The 18,849-nt window shown below is 39.7% G+C and overlaps 2 protein-coding genes and 1 pseudogene across 2 annotated transcripts; all 3 read left to right on the top strand.

Annotated features, from left to right (window-relative positions):
- The first annotated feature begins 308 nt into the window (after positions 1–308).
- LOC116316438 (immunoglobulin kappa light chain-like) lies at positions 309–2,403 on the top strand. Its single transcript, XM_039609446.1, has 5 exons — positions 309–366; positions 454–1,161; positions 1,259–1,384; positions 1,456–1,478; positions 1,575–2,403. The coding sequence occupies exons 1-5, from the start codon at positions 312–314 to the stop codon at positions 1,677–1,679; spliced, it is 1,017 nt and encodes a 338-aa protein (XP_039465380.1). The 5' UTR covers positions 309–311; the 3' UTR covers positions 1,680–2,403.
- A 4,991-nt stretch (positions 2,404–7,394) lies between these two features.
- Positions 7,395–8,956, top strand: LOC116316468 (immunoglobulin kappa light chain-like). The gene is made up of 5 exons (XM_031735022.2): positions 7,395–7,466; positions 7,554–8,252; positions 8,334–8,459; positions 8,544–8,587; positions 8,701–8,956. The coding sequence occupies exons 1-5, from the start codon at positions 7,409–7,411 to the stop codon at positions 8,812–8,814; spliced, it is 1,041 nt and encodes a 346-aa protein (XP_031590882.1). The 5' UTR covers positions 7,395–7,408; the 3' UTR covers positions 8,815–8,956.
- A 3,345-nt stretch (positions 8,957–12,301) lies between these two features.
- LOC116316436 lies at positions 12,302–15,590 on the top strand (annotated as a pseudogene).
- The last annotated feature ends 3,259 nt before the right edge of the window (positions 15,591–18,849 follow it).

The raw sequence follows: 18,849 nt of genomic DNA, 5'->3' as shown, positions 1-18,849 counted from the left end.
TTTGTATTTTAAATACTTAACGCCGTTACATGTATTCCATTACTCCCCAACACTTAACACTAGTGTGCTGCAAAAAGTGTGCTGCAAAAGAAACATAGGTCATAATGTAATAGCCTTCTTTTACCGTCATTTATGTTGTTTCCTAACAGTCCAGACACTAAGCTTAACATATAGGTGTCAGTTGACACGTGATCAAGTTCCCTAAATAGGACATTCTGTGTCATTTGTGGTTGGCCAATCAAACACAGTCTTCTTTGAAAAGCAAAGACAGGTTTGAGAATCTTTTCATTCAGCGCCAGAGTCTGAACACGATGACATCTGCACAGTTTGTCTTCTATCTGATATGCTTGTTCTTGGGGGAAACGGGTGAGTTTTTTAAAACTGCAGTACGAAACTTTTACCGTCCTTTCTTGTGTCTAAAATGTTCATTTATGTTCTTTCATTTTATTTCAGTTCACACAAATGACCTCAAATTCTCCTTGTCTCTTCATCAAGAAAGACATTTTGTATCAGCTAACACTGGGGGCAATGTGAGTCTGTGTTGTTTGTATGAAGGTAACGATGTGGCAAGGCTTTACTGGTATAAGTTAAATTTGGGAAAGGAATCAAAGCTCATTTGTACTGTCAACACAGTGGACAATCAAGCCGTGTTTAATGATGAATTCAACACTGATCCACGGTTCACAGTGAATTTTGAAAAAGGAAAGATTGACTTAAAGATAACAGATCTGCAAATTTCAGACTCTGCTACTTACTATTGTGCAAGCAGCTATGGGTACAGCTTTACATTCGCAGAGGGTACTGTCATTGATGTAAAAGGTTCAGGGTCGAACATCCCAACTTTAGTGCAGCAGTCAGCATCTGAGACCATCCAGCCAGGAGGCTCCGTGACTCTGAACTGTACAGTACACACTGGGACCTGTGATGAAGAACACAGTGTTTACTGGTTCAAAGACTCTGAAGAGTCTTTCCCAAGAATCATTTACACTCATGGAGGCAGAAATGATCAGTGTGAGAGGAAACCCAACACACAGACACACACTTGTGTCTACAACCTGCCAATGACGAGCCTGAATACGTCTCATGCTGGGACCTACTACTGTGCCGTGGCTTCATGTGGACACATACTGTTTGGACACGGGACCAAACTCAACTTAGAAGGTGAGTCACGTTCAAAAAAATATTCAGTTCCATTCTCGGCTCATTCTTATAATACAGCTGAAGATTCTGTAAGTTCTTCTTTTCTTTCAATTTGCAGATGAGGTGGCATGGCTTTACTTGGTGCATGTCCTGAATGGAGTTGTCGCATTCACTTGTGTCCTTAGTTTGTGTTTGATGTCCTTATTGTTTGTAATGACCAAAGAGAAAAGCATCCACTTCACAGGTAAGGGTTGTTGTAAAGTCGATTCATGCATTGAATGTCATATGCTAAACAGATTTTCTTCTGTTTTTCAGAGTCTCATGGAAGCTTTTCGGAGGTAACTACAAAAAATGAAGATAAAATTTCTGTTTTGGTTCAGCAATTTTTATCCTTCAAAGAAGCACATTTGTGATGTACTTTTTTCCTTTACTAGGATCACCAGAACATTTTAAGGGAGAACAAAACAAACAGATCAAGAAGACAGCGTGATGGGACATGGAGTGAATGTGTCTACTTTAGTGTAAAGCAGAAGAGCTGAAAATGTTTCATCTTTGTTTTAAAATGTTGTGTTATACAGAGACGAAGTACAGAATTCCTTTATCTATAGTTTTCGTTTTATGATTTGACCTAAACGTGGTAACTGTAGAGATGTTCTTTCCAGTAAATCTATTGAAGAAGCTTTTAAAAACAAACATGCAAGTACATTTCCAGTTTATACCCATCCCAGCTATTCTGGTACTGTTTTATAGACAGAAAAAAATGAACACAAATACTGTTATTCACTGGCAAACAACTACTTACTTTAAATATTAAACATGGCACACTGTCAAACGACATAGAGCTGTTAGGATCATTCTTTGTTTCAGTGTCAAAGCTGATGTGTGATTGTTTTTTGTGAGATTTTGAGAACTATCTCTATGTGACCCACCATACCTGTGTAGTCATTCATCAACATTAAATAAAAATAAAAATAATAATTACAGGATAACAAAGATCAGCCTTCACACTTTAAATGTTTTAATAATGTTGATGACCCATGATTTGACTTTTCCATAATGTAATGAGCAACTGTGATATCAGGCTGTAAAAAACAGTAATATTTTTAACAGTACTGGAGAGAAAAATTTTACCTCCAACTCTTTGCAACAGCTATCAATGAAAGCCTCTTGTTCCAGTATATCATAAAAATAAAGGACTGTAAAGAGTAAACCACTGCTGTCTTTTTAGTTCTCCTGATAATAATATGTTTATAATGAGCCCGAGCTTTCCAACCTGTTTATTTAAATTGTTTTTGTGCATCAGCAGAGTAAAAAGTGCACAACAGCACCCTGAACAGGAAAGAGATGGGGGGGGGGATTTCTAAGAGGTGTCTTCGTCATCATGTGCTCTTCAGATTGAAAGATTTTGTAGGAAAGATTGAGTCTGGGGATCCATGGTTCACGAGTGTTTGTGATCTGCCTTGGGTTGGCGGTCTATGGGCTCAAATTGTGGTCATAAATATTTTGTACTTGCAAATCAAATACGTAGCTGTGAACTGAGGTTTGCAACCATGTAAACTGAAAATGTATTGTTACTGTATCTACATACATCCTGTGTGTATGTCTTCTTTGTGTGTGTGTTTGTAAAAATTATTTACACAAATTGCAAATTATTTTTGTTAAGGTCTGGTTACAGATACAAAGCAAAAAACTATGTGTAAAACTCCACGCTCCAGTTCCCTGGCTGTGTGTGACTTTCAACTTGCAAGTATGAAGTTTGACCCAATTTTTCTTCCTTTCAGGTGATTGGTCAATGTCATATCAATCCAAATTTTAACAATCCAATCAGAGAACAGATGGGCGTGGCTGTCGGAGGAGTGCTTTACTGAGCTTCAGGTCCTGAAAGGGTAAATGTCCTTTCGCGTGCCAGCATTATTCTTCATCAACACACCACGAAGGAAAACAGTCTGTGTGTGAGTTTGGTGAATTTTTTCTCATAGGTTTACGTGCTTATGCAGGGACCTCCAGTGCCTTTTCAACGGCTCTGTGGACCTCGGACCTCGTGTTGTGTAAATGACACACTCTTCACTAGCCAGGATAGTTACAAAGCTTTCTCGTTATGAATGAGAGATACATGTTTTTATTGAACATTTGAACCTAATACAGCGCAAACTCTTTTAGAGCCCAGAGTTTTACACTAACTGAAAAAATTGTGTCCCGCCGGGAGGTTGAGGAGGATGATCACACACACACCTGCAGCTGATCAGCTTTGTCTGGGAGAGCTACTTAGAAGAGTGGCTGAGTTCTCGTCAACGCTAGATCATTGCGCGGCTGCCTCTGTGATTTTCCAGGAGGATTGGGCAGTGAGCACTAGGTACATGGACACGGACACTGGGAAAGATACGGCGCGGGAGTCCGTGACGCTCACTCACCTGGAGTGTGCACGGGGGTTCATCGATGTATTGTGATTTACCTCACTGTAAATAAAAGCACTGCATTCATTACAGGGAGTCCTGCATTTGGGTCCTGCTTTCCCCGCATCCTTGAACAGATTTCACAAACTAAAACTGTTTTTTCTGTTCAAAAGTAGCCAAAACCTTTTCACTCTGGAAGCCTTTTCAAGGAGCTACAAGGTTCTTACAGACCACTGGTTGCATTTCAACTAAAGTGCCACAAACATTATTTGAATTAGTCAGCTAATGTATGTATGGTCGGATGGGTAAGACGGCGCTGGCACGGCTGGCAGCCTTAACCCAATTTCCCTCGGGATGAATAAAGTATAATCAATCAATCAATCAATCAATCAATCAATCAACAGTTGTTTTCACATGCCATTCATACAGGATAAAAGGTGAAGTCTGTTTCTTCATTTCTTATTCCTGAAGAGTTGGGCTGAGTTCTGTGTAAGTCCACATTTTCTAACTTATCCCCTATAAAACAAGAAAAGGTTTCTTTTAATCTGTAACTTTGTAATGTGGCTACCTTCTTTCATCCACTTACAAGCTTGTTTAAAATCTGCCATACACTCACTCTCTCTTTCTGTGACATGAAATCTCTGCAACTTCAACAGTAAACAAATACACACACTGTGGCTCAAATCACTGATCATGTCTTTGAGATTTATTTGGCCTGGCAACGTACTCCAGAGTAAGTAAATCTTTTTCTCCCTGATGAAAATTACTAAAAAGAAGAACACTGGAGAAACTGCTCCAGTTTTTTAATTGGATGGATAATTGACTAACAGTCTTAAAACATAACACTTCTGGGCCTGGCTGTTGCTGATAAAAAAAAAAAAAAAAAAATTGAATTGAGGTAATACACTAGCTGATGTCCTAAGAACCTCGTGGGGAATTTAACATACAGCTCACAGGTTACAGTTACACCTCACAGTGTTTATTGCTTTCGGACTCTACTGATCCCATGCAGGTTTTATTTTCTATTTCTTTTAGTGCAGCAAGCACTGTGGTTTTAAACAGGATGCAAGGGTGTTATATTTGTAAATGCATAGTGGAAACAATACACATATGCTACTGCAGTTGCTAATAGCATCACATTTTTGTAGCAGATAAAAAGACTGAAACATATGAACAAGAAAATTCTGGATGACATTTACTGTAAATGATGCAAAACCCGAAAAATCAATGGATGTTAAAAAGGACAAGAAATAAAGATATTTCACGTCAGATTTGTTTTAAAAAAAGCCAAAGTTTTACTGTTTGTATGTCTTCTTCTTTTACTTTTTCTGACCAAAACAAAAAGAAAAAAAAAGTTGATGCTGATGATGTTAATGTTTGTCCCTTTTCCAAACAAACTGCAGGTTCAGTGAGCTTTTCCTTTATGCGACAGATGACATGGCTTCACATCATTCGTTAACAATCTTGTCTTAGAGAAAAGAGAAGTGAAGGTGAGGATAGAGTTTCAGCAAAACCCAAATCTATCATTTTAATACTCCTGTTTCACAGTTCCACAGACTCATCTGTTCATCAAAAAAGTGATTTTCTTGGTGGGTTTCCTCTAGGTGCATCGGTTTCCCCCCACAGACTGTGTGACAGAATGTGTGATTCTAAATTGACTTTAAACACTGAATCCTCCTTAAAGTAATAATAACAAAACACACAAAGGAAACAAAAGATGTTTCCAATTTGCTGTTACAAAAAGCACAAATTCAGACAATTGCACACTTCCCTCTGTCTAGTGTTTGGATTTTTGCTGTGGATTTATGCTTCTTCATCTGTATGAAGAGCTGATTTAAGTTGAAGCTTTGTACTGTTTAGTCTTGAGTTTAGTTCTTCCTGGTGTCTCTGAGTTTGTCTCCCTATTTACAGGAATATTAATACTTTGTTGAGAGAGTTCAGCTCAAAGCGCTACTATTGCACTGAGACACCCTTCTCCTTTCACCAGGCTTCATCAAAAATGAGCTCCTCTTAATCACAGGTGAAACTAATACTCACACACAAATTTTGAGGGAATAAACATCTCCATAAATCACACCAACTGTCATGGTCCTCCAGTCCTCCTGCCTCGCTCTCTGTCTGTATGGATGTGTAGTGGGATCCTTCTGGGATCTCCATCCTCCTCCTTTGCGCACCTGAAGCAATCAAGCTCACCTGTTTGTGATGTCACTCGCCCTTAAGAAGCAAGGCTGACACCAAGCCTCTTGCGATCATATTTCATTGCTGGACTGTACACTGGCTTCACCCTGTGAAGAGTATGTCAAGGTGCAGGTACTCATGCACAGTGCAGGAGAGAACAAACATCACAGGTGGCGTGAAAGATGAGGTTTTTAGAGCTAACAGCCTTTGCCAATTAGAGATCTTTATCATACCTTCTGTTTAATCTACTTAAACATGCAAAAAGCGATTTTTCTACTTGCATGTGATGCCTGATTGTAATTGTTTTAATTGTTGTCATTTCTTTACGCAGACTTGTAAAGGTGTGTAATTTAGCATGTTCTTATAAATTTTGCTACTGGCTGATTTGGTAGCTTTAAACACTTAATGAAAGGCTGGCGTAGGCTGGCACACACTCCAAAGCCTCGCCACTGTACATCCCATTACTGAAAGTTATCATCAGAGTTTATGCTTTCTCTCTGGAGTCTTGCCTTTGGGTCCGTCCCCTGAGAGAGCCAGCAAGGAATCCATGACTTTTAATTAGCTTAAGAAAACGGATGGACATATGCTGACATCAGCAAGCTTTCATAACCACATCACAATTCTTGCTCATGACAGTTCAACATTGTGGTAGCAAATTAACACAAAATGAAAATTCTGACAAGAAGAAAAGACTAATAGATAAGTCAGCAAAACATAAATCTCTCTTCTTGTGGCACACACTGCACTCGAAATTTTAGAACAGACTCAAAAATACCAATAATAATTGGTGGTATTGGAGCATTGTCATCAAGAATCCCTCTCTAAGAGTCAGTCCCACATACTGATGGCTACTTGTAGGATACTTGTTTTGATTCTGAAAGCTCTCTCTTTCCCTGTCATTCATCTGTCACTATATTTGTGCATGAAGCTTAAAGTCCATTTAACTTAAATTGTGCCTACTGTCATTGTAGGCGGCAGGAAAAATCAGTGTGTCCCTAAAATTCCTGCCTTCATGAGTTCCAGTAACCACCTAAATATGTATTGAGATGACATGAGGGCATCCTATTAGTTAAAATTTTGAATCAAAGAATGAACAGCATGTTCAGTACAAATTTTTATGAACCCATCACCTTGTGAAGTTGTAGTCTGCACCCATATCAGTCCTGAGTTCATACATATGTGAAATACATGTATTTCATGGAAAATACCTCAAAATGAAAAATGTTGCAAAAAAAATTTTTAAATGAATTTGAATTTTGAGATTAAAAATATTTTATTCAAAATCAATATTTTGAATAGCAAATTAAGAGTAAAGATAACATTTATTTAAAGCCTTTTACTAAAAAAAGTTTTCGTGAAATAAAAAATCTGTCCGGCTTTACATAACTATACATCTTCTTGTGCTTCATTTTTAAATACTATTATGTTCTTTATGCATGTCTTAGTTTGTAATTCTGTATAAAGAAATCACACTACGGGGGTTGGATTTGTAAATAAAATATTTGATGTTCAAATAAAAAAGCATTAACATTGTTTCTCATCAATCCAGAATCAAAGCTTAACACTATAGGGCTCAGTGGACATGTGATCAAGCTCCCTAAATAGGACATGCTGAGTCATCTCTGGTTGGCCAATAAAATGCATTCTTCTCTCTTAAAAGTGAAGACAGGATTGAGACTCTTTCCATTCACCACAACATGATGACATCGAAACAGTTTGCTTTTTATCTCACATGTTTGTTTCTGGGGCAAATGGGTAAGTTTCTCTTTAAACTACCGTCTGAACCTTTTTGCCATGCCTTCATGTGCCCTGTGTACTTACTTGGCTCTCATTTTATTTCAGCTCACACAAATGATTTGAAATTGTCTGTTCATCAAGAAAGACATTTTATATCTGTTAACACTGGGGAAAGTGTGACTTTGAATTGTTTTTATGACGGTAACGATGTGGCAAAGTTTTTCTGGTACAAGCTGAACTTGGGACAGAAACTGAAGCTCATTTCTACTTTGTTCAAGTACGACACCAATGGTACGTTTCATGATGAATTCAAGAGTGATTCACGATTCACAGCGGCTACTGAGGAAGGAAAAATCTACTTAAAGATAACAAATGTGCAAGTTTCAGACTCTGCGATTTACTACTGTGGAACTTATGGCTACATGTTTGAGTTTGGAGAGGGTACTGTCGTTGATGTAAAGGGTTCAGGTTTGCACATGCCAACTTTAGTGCAGCAGTCAGCATCTGAGACCATCCAGCCAGGAGGCTCTGTGACTCTGAACTGTACAGTACACACTGGGACCTGTGATGAAGAACACAGTGTTTACTGGTTCAGAGACTCTGAAGAGTCTTTCCCAAGAATCATTTACACCCATGGAGGCAGGAATGATCAGTGTGAGAGGAAACCCAACACACAGACACACACTTGTGTCTACAACCTGCCAATGAAGAGCCTGAATGTGTCTCATGCTGGGACCTACTACTGTGCTGTTGCCTCATGTGGACACATACTGTTTGGAAACAGGACCAAGCTGGACTTTAAGCGTGAGTAACTTGGTAATATTATTGCACAGTACATTATAGTATAGTCGATGATCTATAATGTTTCCTGGTGTCTGTCCACAGATGAGGGGAACTGTTGTGTCTCTGTGTATTTCTTGAGCGGAGCATTCGCATTCACCACACTTCTGAGTGTTTTAATGGCTTTATTATTGTATTTGACCCACAAGAGAAACAGCACCAAACGCACAGGTAATGCAGCTGCTATTGTTACTATCAATATAAACTCAATCAACCCAGCATCATAGTTAGAGAACTTCATCTGTTGTTTTTTAGAGTCTCATCCAAGAACATCACCTCTTTCCTCAGCAGACGCAGAGGTAATTTTTGTGTTGACATTCAAATGTTAACAACTGACTCAATTTATTTTCAGTCTTTTATTTCTTTTAAGTGATTTTATGCCACTTGTTTATATTTTATATTTTATTATCAGCACAATGAAGGAGACATCCATTATGCGGCTTTAAGCGATCCGAGAGCTGGCAGACCAAGAAGAAAGAGTAACAACAGCAAGACTGAATGTGTCTACTCTAGTGTAAAGCAGTAGAACTGGATGAGTTTCTTATCCGTTTTTGTGCTTTTGTTATTTTTAACAGGCTTCAGCATTTAAAAACCTAAAGACATTTGTTGTCTGTGAACTTCCTGATATGAGTTTTGCAACTTTATATTAAGTTGAGTTCAATTTTGTTCCAAACAAAACAGTTTTTAGCCTGTGTGCTGGAATCTGAAATTCAGTGTTTCTATGTAGTAGAACCTGTACTCAGCTCTGTGTTTGATTTAAATGCTTATAAACAGTGCTGTAAAAAAGTATTTGCCACTTTCCTGATTTCTTTTCTTTTAGCATTAGTCTTTTAATATTAGTCAAAGATATATTTTTTAAAAAAGTAAATACAATGAAATTACAATACAATACAAACATATTAACTATGATTAACCAGATTTTTTTAACCAGACCTGGGTGAGAGATTGAAGTCCCCGTGGCCGCCCCCTGCCATCACAGCTGAGGTGGTAAAACGACTTGACACCCAGCCTTATGTGTTAAAAATGGTCAGAGTGCTAAAACAAAGCTTTTCTATCTGCTAGTATGTAGATTATCTTTTTTTTTAAATGAAAGATAAATCAGAAATATAAGTCTGCTCAATATGTTATCAAAGAAATGCAGATTGAGTAGTGGAAATGATTTCTCTAATTTCTAGATTTTAGGTGTGTAGACATGATCCACAGTTTACCTTTTTATTCATGTCTGGGACTGAGAAGGACTGTGTCACCAACCCATCATTATACTTTTGAACAAGAAGAATAGTTTTAAATGTTGCAATGGTTTAAACACAGAATTATATTTAAGTTGAGCAAAGGTGAGTATGATTTTAAAGACAGGCTTAATTTAGGCTCAAATTGTGATTGACAAACAGTTTTAAAGAGAAAAAGTATTTGGATTAAAAGGATTATGCTAAAGTGAATGTGATAATGAAATCTAAACTGCATAAATCGTTATGTGAAGCTTATTCATATATGACTAAATGTTCTAATGTAATGAAATTTTCCATGTTAAAAGAGAGAGAGAGAAAATTATAAAGTGTTGTTGAAGATCAGTGACTGGATATTTAAGGTAGAAAGGTGGGCACTTGACAAAGTATAAACTGAAACATCCGGAGACATTCTGGGTCTGTTCCCTTTGTCTTCTGCGAGATGAGCAATTCAGAAGATTGGATCCCAGAACTTCACTGCTGGAAATTCTAGCAGAGACAACAGAGGGATCAACCAGCTAAGCAGACTGGTGCTGGACACTGGTCGTGTCCATGGTTACTGGACGGACAAAGGAAGCAGTCATGAATCTGAGTCATTAATTTAAGATTCAAGATTTAAGGTCTTTATGGTCAGTACAACAATATACATTGTTGGAATGCCGTTTCACCCCAAGCCCCCCATGGTGCATTTATAAGAATATAAAAAAAAAAATATCTCCAAGAGATATAAAACTATAATAAAATAAGAGCTAAAAAATGTACTATTACAAACTATATCTATGTACAATACACAAAGACAGTAACTATGTGACTGAGGTGTGCAGATAAGCATATTGTTCCCGGGTCCAGTTTGTAGTAGATTTATGGAAGTTTGTGTTGTTTTTGAGTCTTTTGGTGAATTTTGTGACGTGTTTGTAAAAGTGTTTGTGTTTTTCAGTCTTTTGGTGGTAGTGAGTTGAGGGCTCTGAGTGCTTGGGGGGGAAAAGTTCTTGCAATGTCTGGTCATTACAGTTTTGATGCTGTGAAACCGTCTGCCAGATGGAAGAAGGGAGAACAGTGCATGTGAGGGGTGGAAAGTGTCCTTCACTGTGTTGTTCGCATAGAAACTTCTCTTTTGTATCCCCTGCCATGTTCCACTTTTGCACTTGCTTTATTCAGGTCATTTGTTTCTAAAGAACCCATAATAGCTCATGTAACACCTGCTTATGTAGAGATTTAGCAGATCACACTGGTTAAATCCAAAAAGAAGCCTTAGCAGCAGCACAAGTAAGCACAGCCATCCCCAAAGAAAACAATTCTCCTGTTGCCACTCCTGGCACTTTCCACTATAACCTTGGCAATCCTGCAAGTTAGCACACACTAGTTTGAAGCTACTTTGTAACACATACATCAGAAGAGCAACTGATGGATATATAAATGCTATATTATAGCATAAACATTAGGTGAAACTATGCCAGCCTTTCATTAAGTGTTTAAAGCTACCAAATCAGCCAGGAGCAAAATTTATAAGAACATGCTAAATTGTACTTCTTTACAAGTCTGCATAAAGAAATGACAACAATTAAAACAATTAAAATTAGGCATCACATGCAAGTAGAAAAATTACTTTTTGCATGTTTAAGTAGATTAAACAGAAGGTATGATAAAGATCTCTAACTGCCAAAGGCTGTTAGCTCTAAAAACCTCATCTTTCACACCACCTGTGATGTTTGTTCTCTCCTGCACTGTGCATGATTACCTGCACCTTCACATACTCTTCACAGGGTGAAGCCAGTACACAGTCCAGCAATGAAATCTGATCGAAAGAGACTTGGTGTCAGCCTTATGGCACAGCTTTAATCCTATCATATCCTCTTATAGTGATTAAGGATGAATTTCATTTTAGTTTTTTAGTTTTCACTAACAGACTGCTGTTCGTCATTAATTAGGACCTTTTGATGTAGTTCTTAAAACTGAAGAGAGCAGTGTTTGAAGTTCAAGAATGATTTAAAAGCAATAGTGAGTGTTTCCTTGATGTCAGATGGTGATGCCTGCTCAGAATTTGAGTAGGGAAGCTGTGTTGAAGACACCTGCATAACAAAGGTGCTTTACTAAAGAAGTGAAACTCTCGCTGTACTGTATGCCTGTACGTTTTCCCTGCGGCTACTTTCAGCTACGTTCACACATGAGTGGAGTGCACCAAAAACCACACAGCAACTTCGAATTTGTTCCTTTAAGACAATATCATAAGATGTGTTCTAACACTTAGCTGAATTTAATACATGTAAAGTAAATAAAGTAACATTTTATTTATATAGCACCTTTCAAGATAAAATCAAAAAGTGCTTCACAGAAGCTAGAACATAAAACAACATAAACCAAAAGCAAGTTTAAAAAGATGGGTTTTTAACTGTTTTTTAAAAGAACTGACAGAGTCTAAAGATCTCAAATTCAGTGGAAGAGAGTTCCAGAGTCTGGGAGCCACAGAAACAAAAGCTCTGTCACCTTTTGTTTTTAATCTAGTGTCTCTATTTTGGTGCTTTTATTAGTGTTTAGTTTCAGCGTTTGAGCAACCTGAGAACATGATGAGCACAAACCTCCCCCTGACTAGAAAAAGGAAACACAAAAACCTTTTAATCAATTATATTATCGGTGCATGTTGTCTTTGGTGCTATTCAAAGAAGCAAATAGTGCTCGCAAACCTGTGACCACGTTTCCTATAGGGGGCAGATCACGTGATTCAGTCTGATCTCAAAAGAGTGGAGGAAGGTAAAGATTATTTTCTTTCAGATTAGCAGTTTGAACACGATGGCATGTCTCACGCTTGCTTCATATCTGACATGTCTGATCTTAGGGAATATAGGTGAGTTATGTTTTAGTAATTTGGATTACGCTGTATTTACATTCTTTCCTATCATGTAATATTACGAATCAGAATAAATCCACGTCTCATTATCATCCCAAAAGAACAGCTAATGTCGTTGAAAACTCGACTTTGCAATGATGTAATTTTCTTTTTTTCTGATTTTAATGTAGTCCAGAAGACCCATCTGCAACCACAGGCATCTGTTTATCAAGACAAAGTTTTTATCTTAGCTGATGTTGGAGAAAATGTTAGTTTGCATTGTTTCTATGAAGGTGACGATTCAGCATGGATCTTGTGGTATAAGCAAACTCTGGGACAGAAACCGAGGCTAATCTCTACCTTCTACGTGTACGATACAAAAATCACTTTTCATGATGAATTCCAGAACAATCCACGGTTTAAACTGGATACAGAAAACAGAAGAAATAACTTGAACATTTCAGATTTGAATAACAATGACTCAGCTACTTACTAATGTGCATGCAGCTATAGATTTGTGTTAACTTTTGCAGAGGGTATCACTGTCAAAGTAAGGGAGGCAGGTTTGAAAAACCCAGCTTTAGTCCATCAGTCGCCATCTGAGACCGTCCAGCCAGGAGGCTCCGTAACTTTGAACTGCACGGTACACACTGGGACCTGTTATGAAGAACATAGTGTTTACTGGTACAAACCTTGCAATACCACGTTGACTGAGGGCAATGCGGAGCTTGCGGAGGAGCTGAACCACTTCTTCGCACGCTTTGAGGTGAAGGGACCAGAGGCAGCAGCAGCAAAAACATCGGACAGCAGCAGCAGCCCAAGCCTCATAGTGCAGGAATATGAGGTGAGGCGCACACTGAGGGCAGTGAACCCCAGGAAGGCCGCCGGACCAGATGGGGTAACCGCAAAGGTCCTAAAAGAGTGTGCAGACCAGCTGGCTGGGGTCTTCACTAAGATCTTCAACACTTCACTGTCCCAGTCCTGCATCCCGCCGTGCCTAAAGTCAGCCACAATTGTCCCACTGCCAAAGCGTACTAACATTAGCAGCCTCAACGACTACCGACCAGTTGCTCTAACACCTGTTATAATGAAGTGCTTTGAGAAACTGGTCCGACGTCACATCATGTCCTGCCTGCCACCCACACTCGACCCACTCCAGTTCGCATACAGAGCTAACAGATCAACTGAAGATGCCATTGCTACAACGCTCCACACCACCATATCTCACCTGGAAGTGCAGGGCCGTTACGCCAGGCTGCTCTTTGTTGACTTTAGCTCTGCTTTCAATACGATACTCCCGGACAGACTAATAGTTAAACTGCTGGAAATCGGACTTCCTTCTACCACCTGCCGCTGGATCAGAGACTTCCTGTCAGACCGTGTACAGAGAGTTAGAGTGGGGCCTCATCTTTCCTCAGCCCTCAGCCTCAACACCGGCTCTCCACAAGGCTGTGTACTGAGTCCCCTACTGTACACTCTGTACACACATGACTGTGTTAGTACCCACCCAGACAACGCAGTCATCAAGTTTGCAGATGATACCACCGTGGTGGGGCTCATCTCAGGGGAGATGAGACGGCGTACAGAGCTGAAGTTCAGAGGCTGTCAGATTGGTGTGTAGATAACAACCTGGACCTCAATACCACCAAGACAAAAGAACTGGTAGTTGACTTCAGAAGGAGGAAGTCCGAGCTGCAGCCTGTCAGCATCAACGGGAGTGCGTGGAAAGGGTCTCCAGTTTCAAGTTTCTGGGTGTGCACATAGACACAGACCTCCAATGGAGCTCTAACACCTCTGCGGTCTTAAAGAAGGCCCAACAGCGTCTCCACTTTCTGAGAATCCTCAGAAAAATGGACCTGAAGAAGGAGCTGCTGACCGTCTTCTACCGCTGCTCCATTGAAAGTGTGCTGACATATTGCATCGGTGTATGGTTCTCCAGCTGCACCACAGCACACAGAAAGGCACTCCAGAGGGTCATCAATATGGCCCAAAAATCATTGGACATCCTCTTCCCTCCCTGAAGGACCTGTACAGCACTCGCTGTCTCAAGAGGGCACGCAGCATCCCACGAGACTGTACACACCCAGGACACCGGGTGTTTAAGCTGCTGCCGTCTGGCAGGAGGTTCAGGCTGCTGAGGTCCCGAACAAACAGACTCAAGGACAGCTTTTACAACAGGGCAATAGCCCTAATCAATGCAAATAGCTGACCTGATTGGCTACCTGCCTGGACTTTTTTTAGGGGGAGGTAACAATGTTTAAAACAATAACAATAGTAATATTTATATTTATAACAAGGTGCAATAATAATTAATGTGCAATAATAACAGTGTGCAATACACATAACACTTATTCTTCTTTTTTATTTCTAAGTTAATATACTGTGTTGTGTTGTTTGTGTTGCGTTGTGATGTGTCATATCGTGTCGTGTTGTGTTATATGTAGTACCGACGTAGGACAGTTTTTCCAATTTCATTGTACTACTGTACTATGTATGACTGTGCAATGACAATAAAGAATTATCTATCTTATCTATCTATAAACAGAAGCATCTCGTCCAGGACTGATTTATACTTATGGAGGCAAAAATGATCATTGTGGGAGGAAAGCTAACCCACAAGCAGACGCCTGTGTCTACAACCTGCCAATGAAGGATCTGAATCTGTCTCATGCTGGGACCTACTACTGTGCTGTTGATTCATGTGGACGCATAGTGTTTGGAAACGGGACAAAGCTGGACTTTGAAAGTAAGTACATTCAAGAAAAATATCTACTCCCACTCTAAATTCATACAGCTGAATACTATTTTATTTTGCCTCCTTTATCTGCAGATAACATGGACTCCTTTGTCTTGAAAGGAGCTGTTGCTTTCATGGCTATTCTGACTATATCACTGGTTTCCACTTTGTGTGTGATCATCAACATAAATAGCTGCTGCTGCTCAGAATGTCATGCAAGCTTTTCAGATTTCTCCATAAAACACAAAGAAGTAACTCTTGGGTTAAAAAAACCGCAACTTTTTTTTTCATAAGTCACAACAGAGTATGAATATGTGAATGTTAGAAACTATAACACTGAAACATAGAAAAAAGGTGTTTGTATGAATGGCTAAATGAGGCATGTTGTATAAAAAGCGCTTTGAGTGCTCCAGTAGAGTAGAAAAGGTTTGCATTTACCATCACATGTGTAATTCAATCTTTGTGCTTTGTCGTTACCAGGAGAACAAGAACAAGACTGGAGACTTCTGGAGTGAATGTGTGCACTTTGGCTTCAAGCAGTAAAACTGAAAATGCTTCATCTTTGTTTCTTTATAACAGAGCAGGACCTCATATTTTCAGTTTTTAAAGTTTATCATGACTTTTCTAGTTGTATTTTTTAAGAATTCAGCTAAATGTGACGACTTTAGATTGCTGCTTTTCAATAAAACTCTTAAATAATTCATACAAGTGTGTTTGCAGTTTATATTCACCTCAGGATTTCTGATACTGACAGAAAAAATAAACACTAATAACCACTAACTTCGGAAATAAACTAGGTGCAACTGTATTACTCAAGAAAGTGTTTGCAGCTCCACCAGCTGCACTGCAGAATTAGAAATGTTTCAGAAAAAATTATCTGCTCCACAAAATAGTGTTGGGGGCCAAACTACACAAAACAGGTGAGGAGGGCAGAAAGAAGGGCACAGGAAAGTCTTAGAGAATATTTCAAATTAAAGACCACATGCAGACAACATGATCAGCTTCTTAAAAACTCCTGATTTGATTTGATAGAACAAAACTGTGTCAGAGACTAAAGTCACTGATATGAAAAGGTTGCCTCTTCACATCATTAGACATATGAGTACCATTCACTAGTAGCAATCAAATTTGTCATGGGTAGTTTCCAGACTCATCAAAACAAGTTTGTTTTTCCACTGTGGTTAGCGCATGCGGCGGACCTCAGTGTACCTCTGTTGCTAAAAGTTAGGATCCCAACTTCACTTCAGAAACTTCGACAGAGAAAGCTGAGCAAGCAAGCCGGCTTTCTTGTCCTACTTTGTTGGTTTCAGTGGGTTTATGAAAATACAGATTCAAGGGAGCTTCGCTTTTGTGTCACCGTACCTGGCTCCAGCTGCTTCAGTGTATTTCTCTGCTAAAATGATTAATGCCCGCTCTATTGCTAACAAGTCCTTTCTTTTAAATGACTTGTTCTGTTGTGACAAGTTGGATTTTATGTTTATCTCTAAGATATGACAGCGTGAGAATGAAGTTGCACATCTTTTAGGACTGTGTCCTGAGACCGTTCATTTTGAGGCAGAAATGCTGTTATTTTTAAAAAGACATTTTTATGCCACACTGTTCTCAGAAGCTCTTATATCAGTTTTGAGATGATAAGGACTAAAATTGGAAGCAATGAGCTTTTGTACGGTGTTTTAATATATTGCCGATCTGGGTCTGCTGCCTCTTTTCTCTCAGACTTTCAAGAATCTTTATGTTCCACTATTAAACTATGCAGGATCATTACTGTTGGAGCATGCAAAATTTGCAGATTGGAAAAAATGGATTATCTGTTGCATAGACTACTAAGCTAACAATATATACAATAACTTTTAAGAACGAGCCTCCATTGTGTGTTTTACCTTGAATGCACAGAAAGCTGCCAGAAAAAGACCACTTGTTGTTTGCCAGCTGTCAAATTGTCATCTTGCTGTTACTATGCATGTCCACACGGATTCATACAAATTGTAGACTTTCAAATAATTCAATTTCGGATTGCAACGGATATTGAGAACACTAAGAAGATCATTGGAGCCTCTCTACCTTCCATCACAGACACTTATTGCACCCGCTGCATCCGCAAAGCAAGACTTTTTGCACAATACTCATTCTTTTGCACAGACACCGCCTCATTTTGGCTCTCGGAGGAGGCGGACGCACTTTTTCCCCTCTCCCTTATCTTCCCTGCTTATGTCCTTGTCTAGTCTTGTGTTTTTTTGTATTTTCCCTGGAACATTCTCTCACAGTCCGTTCTCTAAAACCTAAAAGAGGAATTATGGATTGGATCAACTGGTCCCTAAATGCAATTGACACCCCTTTCTCAACGAGAAGTTTGGGCTTGGGTGAGCCTGAGTGGTGAAGATATCTACCTATTCGGAACCATGATAACAGGGTTCTGGCTGATCGGAGCTGGCTTGGCCCTGACTTATCGAAGAATTAAGAAAGCGGAACCGGCTGTTCAAACCCCCACAAGGCTGCCCGCTGGGATTGGAACGATGGGAGAGGCGTGAGTTTCTCAAAATGGGCTCATTGAGTCAGCACGGATAAGATCTTGGAGAGGCTACGGCTGCTGTGAATACTCAGAATAAGATCTCTGACCACAGACTGGATACATCTCAGAAGGGCTAGCCCGGAATAACATCTCTGGGCGCAAAATTGGATGACATCTCGGGGAGGCACACTGCCGTGAGTTCTCAGAAATTGGCTCCTTGAGCACAAGAAGTGACAACATCACAGAACGCAAGTATGGCGAAGCTCACGGCTCTCCAACGGGAGATTGAGAGACCAGTGTTGGACTGTAGAACTGCTTTGAAATTCATATGAGCTGTTCGCACTAAAGTAAAAAAATAACATCACTTATGCGGATACCCCTTTGGCGCCAGCTGCAAGGCCGGAGCTGAACAAAACACCCTGATAACGACTGTGTTTAGTCTGTTCCTTCCCATTCCATGCAAGGCCACCTGGGTTGGCTGGAAGACTGTTTACTTAGCCTGGCAGGGCGAAGGACACTGTCTCAGCTGAACTCTGGACACGCACACACATACATATACTGATACTGATAAGCACTCACCGACGCATCACCCTCCCTACCCCGGATCCAACGCCACCTCCAACGCTTACCTCCCCTCTGATGTGGACATCGGGTCAGCTGGAGGCGCAGTCGTAAGATTGCAGCGGTCCCAGATCAGATGTACACACTGGAACTCTTTCCCATGTTGCTTGTCTGTGTTTATTGTGCTATGGTGTGTTGATATCTGTGCATTCCTGTATTATTCTTTTGTGTTACACATTTCGATGTTTTTTTCCTCGCTACCTAGCCTGACCTGTCTCCCCAATGTGATGTTTGTGTATTGTATGTACGGTCGGCAAGGTCTGTCATCTCGGTTGTGGGCAAAAGTCCTGCAACTGACAAATAAAGGCTATCTCATCTATCTCATCTCATTTCTACTGCACTGTTCTGTCTGTATTGTTCTGTTCTGTCTGGTGTTTCACTGTCTTTGTTTTGGTTTTTTGCAATTTTTGCAGATTGCACATTATGTAGTCCTGTGTTGATTGTCTGTTATATGTCATATGTAGCACCATGGTCTTGGAGAAACATCGTCTTGTTTCACTGTGTACTACTGCACATGGTTGGAATGACAATAAAACCACTTGGCTTAACTTGAGTAAATTTTAATTCATGAGGCTTTACTAGTTCCAGATATGCCAGTCAGCCTTCTATATATTACTCTGAGACCTGCTAACCCCCTTAACATT

The sequence above is a fragment of the Oreochromis aureus genome, linkage group 3 (assembly GCF_013358895.1).
Source record: "Oreochromis aureus strain Israel breed Guangdong linkage group 3, ZZ_aureus, whole genome shotgun sequence".
NCBI lineage: Eukaryota > Metazoa > Chordata > Actinopteri > Cichliformes > Cichlidae > Oreochromis > Oreochromis aureus.
This window is presented reverse-complemented; position numbering and strand designations above follow the sequence as displayed.